At 28.6% G+C, this 13,839-nt stretch overlaps 3 protein-coding genes across 3 annotated transcripts; all 3 read right to left on the reverse strand.

Moving 5' to 3' along the window:
* Nucleotides 1–31: 31 nt before the first annotated feature.
* Nucleotides 32–3,301, reverse strand: LOC123292868 (F-box only protein 44-like). Its single transcript, XM_044873580.1, has 3 exons — nt 2,704–3,301; nt 1,567–1,719; nt 32–96 (listed from the first exon to the last, which is right to left on the reverse strand). Exons 1-3 carry the CDS (start codon nt 3,299–3,301, stop codon nt 32–34), a joined length of 816 nt encoding a protein of 271 aa, XP_044729515.1.
* A 2,698-nt stretch (nt 3,302–5,999) lies between these two features.
* Nucleotides 6,000–7,290, reverse strand: LOC123292869 (F-box only protein 27-like). The gene is made up of 3 exons (XM_044873581.1): nt 6,577–7,290; nt 6,163–6,423; nt 6,000–6,037 (listed from the first exon to the last, which is right to left on the reverse strand). Exons 1-3 carry the CDS (start codon nt 7,288–7,290, stop codon nt 6,032–6,034), a joined length of 981 nt encoding a protein of 326 aa, XP_044729516.1. The 3' UTR covers nt 6,000–6,031.
* Nucleotides 7,291–9,782: 2,492 nt separating this feature from the next.
* LOC123291594 (N-alpha-acetyltransferase 40) lies at nt 9,783–13,178 on the reverse strand. The gene is made up of 5 exons (XM_044871932.1): nt 13,140–13,178; nt 12,819–13,066; nt 11,569–11,724; nt 11,072–11,230; nt 9,783–10,685 (listed from the first exon to the last, which is right to left on the reverse strand). The coding sequence occupies exons 1-5, from the start codon at nt 13,143–13,145 to the stop codon at nt 10,493–10,495; spliced, it is 762 nt and encodes a 253-aa protein (XP_044727867.1). The 5' UTR covers nt 13,146–13,178; the 3' UTR covers nt 9,783–10,492.
* Nucleotides 13,179–13,839: the final 661 nt, after the last annotated feature.

Below are 13,839 nucleotides of genomic sequence, written 5' to 3' on the forward strand. Positions count from 1 at the left end.
AATAAAATCACGAAATTAAAATAATGTCTGATTAATCAATAATGGTTATGTTTACTTTACTGCGTGTTCCAGGTTTAGAATAACGGTTATTGCAACCTTTAATTTAATATTAATGATGTTAAAATAACGTATAAGGAAGCTTTCATTGTGTTTTAGAATTCATTATTACGGTAGTTTCAAAAATATTTTGATCACTCTGCTACGCCCCTCACGCGTTGGGTCCTTGATTTATTTAAGAAATCGATGTCTCCCCCGTTTTAGAAATTGACTGGGCTATAAAATTATCATAATATTAATTAAGCCAGATTTTTATTACTATCTCACCCACACCGAAACTTAAAACCTTTAGCGTTAGCAAACATTTCTCAGAGTGTTTTTGTCTATTAGACATATAGAGTAAGAGCCAGCGCCTGCCAGACACACATTAAAGTATAAAAGCTGAATTTTTTTTTGCGTATTCTCACTGGTGTAGGGACCAATCTTTGGGGGCTACAAACCTTGACTAACGGTTCCTTCGGTAGGTAGCAGGTAATCAGGGGCGCAGTACCCGAGCTCGCTCACGTTAAAGTATAAAAGCTGAAATTCACACAGAGTGTTCAAATGATCATTTTAAGTCAATATTGAAAAAGACATATCAATCCATCCAACTAACATTAGAAGACATATCGGTCAAATATTCAATAAGTAAATCGTCATAGTTGTATAAGCCATAAACGGTTAGTGATACAAAAAAAATTAGTTTACAAAAAAGTAGGTAATTTAATTATCTACAATAAAAGTTATTACCATTTTTGGCCTAAAGCGTACGGTTATGGAGATATAGCCTAAAACGGTTTTCCTTAAAATGGAGGCACTTCCCCCGCTTATTTTTGTAAGGATTTTGTGCTTATACATTCAGTACGTGATACTGAACATATTTAAATAATAAAATAACTCTTGCAGTGAAATAAGTTCATAATCATGGAAGAATTGTGTATTTTTGCATTTGACCTTCTACCACGTCTGGGGGAGTGTTAACCCCTTCGGATTGATCTGTCTTTTTCAATATTGACTTAAAATGGTCATTTGAACACTCTGTGTGAATTTCAGCTTTTATACTTTAACGTGAGAGAGCTCGGGTACTGCGCCCCTGATTACCTGCTACCTACCGAAGGAACCGTTAGTCAAGGTTTGTAGCCCCCAAAGATTGGTCCCTACACCAGTGAGAATACGCAAAAAAAAATTCAGCTTTTATACTTTAATGTGTGTCTGGCAGGCGCTGGCTCTTAGTCCAATATTGAAATTTTTAAATACTTCTATGAAAGCTAAATATTTTCCAATACCAAGTTTCAGACTTTCTTTGGGAATCATGCATTTGGGTTCACCTACAGCTGGTCTTAAGCAATTAAACTTAAACAAAAATCGATTTATTTTTTAATTTATTGGTATTTGTCAGGTTTTTATAAATTTATTTTAAATAAATCATTAATAAGAAATAATCATTTAATTATTATTTCAAATATCTTTTTTTATAATTATTTTTATTTGTCGAATAATTGGGAATATAATCCATGTATAAAAATTTACAATGTTGTTTACAACGTTCATGATATGATTCTTGTGAATATACGTCGATCTCTTTGTCTAAATGTATGTCATTTGGATAAAACAATTGTACATTTGCATTTGTAAATTTGGTACCACAATATCCATCCAAACCACCCAAATTTGAAGTAAAACCTTGGCCCATAGAACAGAAATACACATATCTGATATTTTTACCATAATTTTTAAAAATATGTTCAACCTATAAATTACAAAATATAAAAATAAATAAGCTTATACATTGGTTAAACCAAAATTATTCACTCCGAAAGTTTAAAAAGTAATAATTGGCATTGCAAATTGCTTTCCACATTCTCCAAACTACTTCTCTCGTTTTTAATATGAAAGCCACAACACTCTAGTTCTCACAAGAGTGAGAACAAGTTCAATATCAAAATGTTTTTTATTATTGATTTTGTAAAATAAAACAATACGCACTTCATTTTATTATTGATTTTACAAAATTTTGGTATAGGTGTTCTGGTGTTCATAAAATCACCTAATTAGTCCATTTTCGGTTGTCTGTCCGTCTGCCCGTCTGTCTGCCAACACGATAACCCGAAAACGAAAAAAGATATCAAGCTGAAATTTTTACAGCGTACTCAAGACGTAAAAAGTGAGGTCATGTTCGTAAATGAGCAACATAGGTCAATTGGGTCTTGACTTATGAGTCCGTAGGATCCATCTTGTAAACCGTTTGAGATAGAACAGAAGTTTAAATGTAAAAAATCTTCCTTATAAAAAAATAAACAATTTTTGTTTGAAACATCACTGTTTACCCGCGAAGGTGCAAATTAGGCGTAAATTGTAAAGTATGTATTATTATATATGTGTAATGTGATAGAGTAATCAACACTGTCTATGCATGGTATTTCAACAATTAACTCAGTCAATTGTTTGTTTTCACTTGTTTTTATATAGAATATTTCTAAATAATATATATGCTAAATAAGTGATTTGCAAACGCCCATGTTTACTTAACGATAAAAGTGATACATACTTTATGAAAAGATCCAAATTGGTCTCGGCTATTTTTACGGTAAAATGAATAAAAACAATTACAACGCTTAATTTCTTTATAATTTGCATCCAATAATATAGCGTACAAAATATAAATACATGTTATATTATCACGCCGACATCCATGCCATTCGCTTACGTAAATTGGAGGTTGATATTCATCAATAAATTGCTGTGTTAATCCATATTTATATAAATCAATAATTTGCATTTTACCACTAAGCTCAGAGTTAATTATTGAAAAACATTTAGTTACATTACTTGATATCAGTTCATTAGTAATTTTACAAATATTATTATCAAATAATGTGCAATCTTCAATCGTAAAATTATTGTCCCGACTCTCGCTATCCATTATCCAATAATTAAAGTAATCCGAACCACATGGATTTTTTATTAAATTTTTATAAAATGATTTATTTGAAACACTAATTATTTGATACACATAATATGGATATTGTTTTTCTCGTAACCATTGTAATTTATATTTGTTTTCATGATCTTTCGTTAATTCTTGTTCACATTTCATTTTGCACACACATTCTTTAATAATTGCATTCCAAAGTTTACACACCAACGTACAATGTTTATATAATGTTTGCACCTCAACATTACTTAAAATTAAAGCTAATATTTCTGTTGGTATATAATAATATTGATTATTAAATAATAATCCATTATTTATATCCTCACTCATTTTGCCTCAACATTTATTACTTGTTTATTATTGATTCTTTATCTTGAAAATGACGTTTTGTATAACATAACAGATTTGATAAGCGAATCGTAATTGATCTATTATTCATAGAATAATATTGTCTATCATTTATGAAAAAAAGTTGCACTTTAACGCGAAATTTTTTAATCAATTATTAATAAATCATATTATATTCCAAATCTGTTGTATTTACAATATAAAATTGAACAATGATTATTAAAATAATGTAATATAGGTAATTGGTTTTTTGAAGTAAAAGAAAATGTATAAATAACCTTAAAACTCTTTGAAGTCTACACTTATCTTAGAAATTTAAAATATATGATCTAAGACAATTATAATATTAGAAGAAATAACATTGTCTAGAACTTATATGAATCAAAATTAAAAGTGAACCTCCGACAAATTCGGTTTTTTTCTTGTAGCTCTCTCTAAAGTGAATCGACTTTCTAAGACATAGCAAAAAACACTCTCCATATATTACATTACCTTTAAAAAAATTCAAAATCGCGATTAACTACCTATATATATTTTTAAACAAGCAAGGTATTCAAACAGTGGTTAAAATTATAAAAACAATTGGAACATGTATTCAAAATTTAATATAACTTCTGAAGACATTTTGTCATTGTCACGTGTGACGGCACGGCCTGGCGATGAAGGAAAGGTCCTGTTTTTCGCCGACAAAATATTTCATTGTGGGATTTTTTCTGCGAACGAAAATAGTGTAAAAATTCAAACTTCTTGCGCGTCTACAAAAAATATGCATCAGAAACGCATACGATTCAAGTTAAAATCGAATTTTCCGGCAATGTGAATAAAATTGTTTGTTTTTACTCTTGTGTGGCCGGGGCGGGAAATCAATGCAAACATTCCTACACCACTTTGTTTTATTTGAACAAGTAAAATTTTAAACAAAAATTAATAAATCGAAAGTATACCAAATCGAATAACGCGTTCATTGCGTAACTTGGAACTTCACAAAAATAATTATAATGTTAGGCTATGAAACTAAGTTGAAAAATCTATTAAAATTTTTTAATTAAAATTTTGGAATTTCAATTTCACACATACTTTTCGATTATTTCGTTCTTATTGCGGCTCGTTCAGCTTTTTCATTAGATTGGCGCTTATTCCGTTTTTTCTCGGCAAAAGAGTACAGGGATAATTGACCGTTGGAATCGCAATGGCTTTCAGTCGTTTCAACACTGTGTTTTCATTTTAAAATTTATCGTACCATTGTAGATGTTGTTATCAACCATTTTTTGTTCATTTACAACATTTATTCTTACCTATAAAGTGAAAATCCGCATGCTCGACTTGGTCTCTTTAATTTTCAAATTAAAGAGCCAAGATTCCTTAAAATTTTCGTCCGATGGAAAAAGGTGAAAGCTTACACTATCCAAATTTGTTTTTGGACACTCACTTACACAGCAATATTTGATTTGTTTTAATTTATTCATTTTTCCAAAATATAAACAAAACGTCAGATCAATTGTAAACAATCACTCTTAGTGTTTCTAAGAAGTCCACTTGGCAGCGCCACGAGATTTGTTAATCGTGAATACATTTAGGAGCTACGGTGATCACCTTAGACCATTAAGTTACATAGAATGAGCGTTAAACAAGTTTAAGCGTACCAACATCTAAGGTAATTGATTGATGGGTCAAATCCATTATAACGGCGCGGCGGTGTAGAAATGTCAAAACAAAGTGTTGTTGTACTTGTCATTATAAATTCGTAAGAAAAAACGTAAATTGATGCGTTTTAAGTATTTTTTTTTTAAAGTCAAAAAGCGAAAAGTTCAGTAAAAACACGATGTTTTGTGTAAAACATTTTGTGATATAAAAATTTGACATTTAATGTATGTTTTTTGATAAATGTCCCTATATTAAATGTATATTTTTTTGATAAATATTCCTAGCTGACCCAAGCAATTATCTCAGATTTACTACCTCAAATTCATTTTTAACGCCCTGGAGCACGTTATAAACATTTCATTGTTTTTAAGCATTTAAAATTTGGGACTAAAATTACTTTGATCAGAATTAACAAGGATTAGATTATTATAAACAGACTCATACTGCAGAAAAACCTTCTTCATGTAATATTTGTGCTGCAATTATAATATATTTATCCAGAAACAGTTTTTAATTGAACATGAATTCATTCTGAAGGCATTATCACAAATAGTTTCATAACAAAAAAGAAAATTCAAATCGAAGTATAAACTTTCTTAATATGATAAATATTTTTAACAGGTCTAACATGTTCGGATACAATCTCGTTTGTTTCGGACAATTGTCAAAAAACTATGCAACCTAAGAAAGTTAAATATATTTTATCTCTTTCAAGCAGCGCTTTTTGACAAGGATAGAAGATATAAGATATGTCTTTACTTGATTGAAAACAGTTCGAAACAAAAAAGAATCATTTTATAAATGAAAAACCCCATAGAAGGAGGCTAAACTGGGCTTATTTGCAACATATTTTATTAATAATCCGTACGTAGAAATTTTAGTGTTCAAGGTGGCGCAATTTTTAACTTTCTCACACATGAGTTTTCTACCAGTTTTAACTTACCAAAATTTTAAAATTACTACCCCTTTCTTCCCTCTTTTTACGACGTCCATATCTCTAACATATTTCACACGAAATCACTTTATATCTTTTCTAAATCAATTATAAAATTTAATGAATTAATTTTTTCAACCCTGAATACCATTATTTTCATCTAAATGTGTTTAAAATGGGTTTTTCAAATAACGAAATAGTTTATAACGAAAAAATTTTTTTAAATTTATTTCAAATATCTTTTTCTATAAATTTTTTTATTTACCCAATAATTGGGAATGTATTCATTGTATAAAAGTTTACAATGGTTTAAACAGCCTTCATGATATGATTCTTGTGAGTACTCATCGATCTCTTTATCTAAATGTGTATCATTTGGATAAAACAATTGTACATTTGCGTTTGTAAATTTTGGACCACAATATCTATTCCACCATCCCTCTGAATCTGAAGTAGAACCTCGACCCCAAGAATAAAAATACACATATCTGACATTTTTACCATAATCTTTAAAAATATGTTGAACCTGTAAAATATAAAACATAGCAGTTAAATTCAGGGTATCTTTTCTTATAAAAAAACTTTTATACGATCTTTCATTTTTGTCAACAAAAAAAAAATTAGCTTCAACAACTCAATCTCATGCACTTTTTTTCTAAAATTTAAAATTGATACATACTTTTTGAAAAGATCCAAATCTCCCTCGATCATTATTGCCATGAAATGAATAATAACAGTTACAACTATCCATCTCTTCATAATTGGCATCCAATAATATAGCATATAAAATATAAATACACGTTATATTATCACGCCGACATCCATACCATTCGCTTACGTAAATTGGTGGTTGATATTCATCAATGAATTGTTGTGTTAATCCGTATTTATATAAATCAATAATCTGTAATCTGCCACCTAGCTCACAGTTTCTTATCGTAAAACATTTAGTTACATTACTGGATATCAGTTCATCATCAATTTTACAAATATTATTATCAAATAATGTACAATCTTCGATTGTAAAATTATTCATTCGTCTCTCAGTATCTAATATCCAATAATTAAAGCGTTCCATACCACATGGATTTCTTATTAAATTTTTATAAAATGATTTATTTGAAACACAAATTATTTGATACACATAATATGGATATTGTTTTTCTCGTAACCATTGTAATTTATATTTGTTTTCATGATCTTTCGTTAATTCTTGTTCACATTTTATTTTACACACACATTCTTTAATAATTGCATTCCAAAGTTTACACACCAACGTACAATGTTTATATAATGTTTTCACGTCAACATTACTTAATATTAATGATAATATTTCCGATGGTATATAATATCGATTATTGAATAATAAACCATTAATTATATCCTCACACATTTTACTTTTTACTTATTATTAAACTCGAAATGTATAAGCGAGTGGTAAAACAACTGCTTGTAAATATTAAAAATGAACAATTAGGTACTTTTGAAAAGCATATATTTTGCCATAAAAATAATTGAGAATACCGAATATGACTTTCTCAGAAATGAGTCTAAATAAAAACTTGCTATTTTAAATGGATACCTTATTTTCCATTTTTAGCAAATAATTCCGGTTTAAAGTAAACTTTTGATAGCAGTACGTTTTGTTTTAATTTTATTGTAAGTTGTAACATTTTCTTTTAAGTACATAATTAAGGGAAGTGACTACATAATTCAATTTATTAGTAAACACTACTCCTGGATTATTTCAGAAAAATAACAACCAAAGTACTTAAAAAAACGTAAATCTCGAAGCAGGCTTTTAATGGCTTAGTTTTGAAAAAAAATGTTACTTACAAAATATCTATATTATGAAATTTAAGGAGTCTTCTTAAGGCAAAAATTGTGATTTATTACACTTTTCGTTTACTAATTGTTCTTGTACCGAAATGTTCTGAATGTATTTAAGTAAGTGTCAAATTTCAAAATTTGTTTTGTATTATGGTTGTGTACAAAACGGAATGTTTATCAGTTCATGTAAGATAAGCTGTCATGGGGTGTGTTCAGCCGTATGGGCCGTATGCATGGCATATTTGTAGAATAACAAATAGTTGAACGGATTTTAGAGAAGTTTATTTTCCACCTAATTCCATATCGTATCGACAATTAATAACAGGCATGACCTTCTGATTATTAATATTATACCGAACTTGTAGTCTGGTATAGACGTATGTATCTATTGGGTATACCATCTACTGTTTTGTTGTATTTTCAATTTTTTGTAGGTGGTTTCAATGGGTCTGAAGAATCCTTTTACACGTTGTACCTCGATACTGGTATAAAAATGTCAACAATAAATCGTAATTGAAATGAAAAGGTCTATTGTCTAGCCCTCACAAATCTTATTACATCTCCAATCATTCAACATCTTTCATATTCAAGGTTGCAAATAATAGACCTTTTCATTTTAAAAAACTAATGTGATAAATAGAATAACAAATATCTTATACCTTTGTCCAACTTATTACTGTCTGTCCGAAACAATAATGAATGGTAATTGAAATGAATAGGTCTATTGGACGGTTCAAGGGAAAATAAATTACAAGTTTTTATTTGAATAAAATTTATTAGTTTTGTTTTAAAATTATAAAGAACATAATTTTTGGAATACTACAATTACTTAATTCAGAGATTCCATTACTGTGAAATGATTTCGAGAATTGGAAATGTTAATATTATTTGATTTATGAAAAGACAAGAGAGACCCTTCTTTTTTCAATGTTCTGCTTTGCCATTTTTATTGTCTCCAGGATCCCTATAGCTTAATCTACATCAACAATAAAATATCGCCGTAAAAAAAGAGGTTATACTTGCTTTAAATCGAAATCCTGGGAAATTTTAATAACAGGTAGAGAATGCCGTCGAAAGAAACACTTTATTCAGTTTTTTAATAGTAACTAATAATCTTTCACGTGAAATCGCATAGAAATAATTGGCTTCTAAAACTCAAAATGAAATACAAGAGAAGAAATAAGTGTTTTGGAGGCTTCAGACTGTCCTGAGGACAAACCTCGATGTACCATATTACTACCATTTCTTCCCCCCTCTATGATATTAAATCAGGGTCACTTAAAAGGAGAAATTGGAGTAATATTCTCTATAAAGCCAAACTGGTATACCGTAAGTAAACATTGCACCAACCAGAGTCCAATTAATTCTGATATTTTTAAATATAATACGTAATGTACAGGGTATCAAGGATTTATCAAAATAAGTATTCTTAATTAGAGTAATAGATGTTATTAAAATAAACAACCTTCAAGTTAAGAAATTATGTTTGATTAAATTTTCATTGTCGACTGCGTTACCATTTCCATATAATATGTATGGAGAACCCAACTATGTTACTTGTATCTGTAAGGGGTCAAGGTACGGAATATTTGAATCCGTAACCTGACCGTCATGAGTAGCTTGATGTGAATTTGTTTTTATCCATAAAAAATATTAGAAAAATGCCAACTATTTCTAGAAAAAGGAAAGAAAATGTTAGTGGTTCTATGAATGTTTCAAATTTCCCTAGTTTATTTATGTTTTCTTTGGTTCTGAAAGCTACCTTCACGGTCTTTGCTACTAACTTTAGCAAATGAAGAATATTTTTAAAATTTAAGAGATATAAGAAATTTCAAGGTATATTTCTCTTCTATAAAATAAATACTTAATGTGAAAATTTTACAGATCCATTTGAAATAGATTCTTTCTCTATAAAAAAATGTCAATTTCCCATCTCTTATAGTCTATGCTTAGATGTATTTATCTGGACAAAGATTGAACATGGAAAATATACAAAACTGAGGTTCAATATCGAGCAAAATTTAAAAAAATGTCAAATAAATTTCGGTAAAGAATTTTTTCTTTTAAATTTTCAATAAAATCTATCACTTATGAAAGTTAGGAATAGTTATTTTAAATCACCTCTATATAGTCAGGAGTTGAAAGAGTAATTCGAAAATTACACCAATATGTACCGTTTATACTGGGCTTTTTTTTTAAGTAAAATGATTTCTTTTTACATAAAATACTGAAAAATATTAAGAAAATAACTGCATACTTTTTATCCGACAATAGTCGTCCAATTTTTTTAAATAATTTTTTGATTTTTAGTCCATGCTTGCGCTACGGTAAAGTAATATGCAGTGTACGGTAGCTTTAAGCATACACAAAATTTAAAAACGAATGTAAAAGGTAATCTAAATTGAACTTTAGAATTTATTAGATGTTAAATATTTTTTTAATTTCTGTTTTTACATTTTATTCATAAAAATTTTCTTGTAAAAAAAATGAGTTATGTGATAATTGAAATTTTTAATCTAGTCTTCAAGGGCTATGGACCTACGCCTAAAAAACTTTGATTGTTTTTCCCCCTGAGACTCTAAATTCACGATTACTCAATTGTACTTTTATCAGAACATCTAAAATTCAATTTGGATTATCTTTAAACTACATGATACGTCAAACTAGTTATTAATAAAATAATCTTAACGAAACATCTAAATATTAAATGAAATGAAAAATTATTGACAAAAAAAATTCTTAAAATCCTTTTTTATCGAGCACAATTAATGACAATGAGGCGATGAACAACAATGATTATTCATCATAAGTGATGAAATTGATGGCGTTTGTGGTACCGACTTTTGTAAATGTGCATTTGGTGGTTCACTTACAAGACGTTTGTTATATTTTGAAAGAATTTCATAGGGATATTCGGTTTCATAATCGTTCGTTGGAGATGTTTCATCCATATTATACCTAAAAAAAAAAAAATTACAAAAATTTATTTTAAAATATACGAAATGGGGAAGACTACTAATTGGAAAGCGATTTATTGAACAGATCTGAGATCAGGCGCAGTATTTAACAAAATGATATTTGCATTTTTAATAAATTATTTTATTTGAACATAGTCCTCAATGAATGTTCAATAACTTAAGGTTTGGTGCGCAATTATAAATTTCCCAAGGCCCCCGAAGTAAATGTTCCCGATAATGAAAATGTTCGTAGCACAAAAAGGTTTTAAGCGCGAACTTGATCTTGACAACAGACTCTCCAATTTTCAGTTATTCTGATGTGGCTGTTTAATAAAGACCTAACTGAAAGACAAAGAAAAATGCAAAACACTAAAAATTATCACTTACTTGAGTGCAGCGTAAAATGATTTAGCCTCAGGGCAGTTTTTAAGTACGGTCAAAACTACTTTTTTCATGTTATTTTTGAACGCTATTAATTCTAAAACTTGCATCATGAATTTTCCCAATCCTTTTCTATGAACTTTTTTTTCTAATTGTAATTCATAGCTACAAAAAAAAATTTTTTGGAATATTATCTCACGCCTATTTTTATTATATTCAAGGAGATAGCACTTCATCAATCCCATAATTTTAAAGTCTGCTGTCTAGTAAATAAGCCGTTGAATATCTGTAACTGAAATTACAGGACTCCTCAAACGTTAGAATCCTATTTATTTTCGATTAACAACTTACGTTCTCACCCTCTAATTAAAAATATGTCACTCAGCGTTCATATATGATTGGGAAAAAATGTTTCAAATCGGCTCAAAAGCTTATTTACGGCAGAAGAGTAGTGGATCGAATAACGTGGTATCTTTTAGAATATAATTTTTTTTTAAATTTACCAATATAAAACTTCGTCGCCATAATCTAAGTCAAAACGAAAGTGGGAAAATCCAACGTATTCGTTATTTGATTTTGCCAATAAATACCATGCAGATTCTTCAGTCAATTCTTCTCGTTTTTTTACATCATTCCATCCCCACGAACAGGATTTATACCTAAAACGAAATATTATTAATTATTTAAATTATATACACGTTCATGCAAACTCATCAAGTATCAATATTTCTGTACAAGCAAATTTTAATGTCTTTAGGGAAATTTTAACCTAACCTAACCTAACCTTAACTGTGCAAGTCAAAATTAGAATCACGTAAATTTGAACAAGCTTGAAATAAACAAGTGAAATTGAACCTGTCCACTAAAGACTTGCATACTTGTACAACAACTTTTTTTTTGTTGAGGAAGTTGGTTTAGCGCCTCTCATAACCATATTCTTTTCTCTAGTTAAATATATTACGACATAAGGTTCAAACAAATGTCTTTATTAATTCCAAGATAATTATAAATAACGAGAATATATCTTCATTTCACTAAGTACTATGGGAATAGCATTCATTTAAGCAAATATATATTCAAATAATCGTCAAATGAGCTTAGTTTATATATTTTTTGGGTTCTAATTACTCTAAATAATCCATTGACACGAAAACATGGTTGATTTTGTGATTGGAAGACAATTTTCCGAGGTATCTGAAGAAATTACTCCTCGTTTATATATTTTTTGTCGATATCTCAGAATCTGCTCGTTCAATCAATCTTTAACACAAAATCGGAGACAAAAATTTCCCGATATTTTTTTTCAATTATCTTTTCTCCTTAAAAAACCCAAAAACAACTTTTTGTTTCAGAATTTTATAAGACATAGTATTCAGAGTAAAACTACTAAGTCGTCAAATGACCGAGATTTTTGAATTTTTTGGGTCTTTTTTATTTGTTATACCACAAAAACTGAGACGATAAAATTTAAATTGTTTGGTTTCTTTTTAAGCTTAGCGATATCCAAAAAATCAGGTACCAGAAAAATAAAAATAAAATCATATAGTTTGCGATTTCGATAAACATTTGTGGCTAAGCTTCAAAACAAAAAATATATTCAGATCCGATCTCCGCTCCGCACGCTATCAGTATTTCTGAGGATGGCCACGATATAAAATATGTTCTGAGTGCTATCAAAATTTTTATTATGAATGTCTGATATTATGCAGTTAGCCTTAATGTGATCGTTAAAGTATAATATTAACATACTTACTTTTCAAACATATTTTTCTTAGTTAAATTAAAAATCCAATCGATAACATCAGCATGTAAATTTGCAACTTTCGATACACTTAATTCAACTTCAACATTGTTTTTACTAAATTTACGAAATACTGGAAATGGTTGTAAGGGATCTTCTAATTTATTTGCATTATCAACAACTATCTTTGCAGCTATCAATTTCAATTGTTCTTCTTTTCGTTGTAAACGTTTTTCTTTACCTTTTGTATTTGTTTTTCTCTAAGAATAAAAAACACAAAGGTTATGGATAAAATATATCTGTGATTACATTTTACATTCAATAAATACTTACACCCATTTTTAACTACTCTTTAATTATTATATAAAGTAATTAATTAAAGTATTACTATGATTATTTTTAATAATAAGTTAATATATTTCGGCGGTAAATTATAGGTATATTTACAATTTTCTTGACTTCAATAAATTATACAATGTTACCAAATTTATAATATTTAAATTATTCTCCTAAATAAAGCTCCGTATAGTTAGCAGGTAAAATTGTTATTTTTCACTCAAACTATTTCCATTCATTTGGGAATCGTTTGGGAGGATTTGGGAATATAATTTTAGAATTTGGGAATTATTAGTTTTCCTGTAATTAATGATTCTTTTTTCAGCGTATAGTTAGCAGGTAGGAAATTAAATCCACTTAATTTTTATGTTATTCGAAAGGAAATCATTTGGGAATTACGATAAACACGGTTTCAGAGTTTGGGAATGTATAATTAATTAATTACACCTATTTTTTATTTAATTGATAGGTTATGTTAATTAACCGTACATTAATTGTTATATAGCAGTATGGCGCCAATATTCAAATATTACTGAATAATTTATTTTATAATTTATGTAAATGTTAAGTTTTATTTTGCCTTAAAACTGTTCTTATTCAATTGGAAATCGTTTGGGAAGATTTAGGAATATAATTTTATTATTTAGGACTGATTAGTTTTCATTTAATTAATTAGTTTTTCAAAGCGTATACTTAG

This window comes from Chrysoperla carnea, chromosome 2 (genome assembly GCF_905475395.1).
Source record: "Chrysoperla carnea chromosome 2, inChrCarn1.1, whole genome shotgun sequence".
Classification (NCBI taxonomy): Eukaryota; Metazoa; Arthropoda; class Insecta; order Neuroptera; family Chrysopidae; genus Chrysoperla; species Chrysoperla carnea.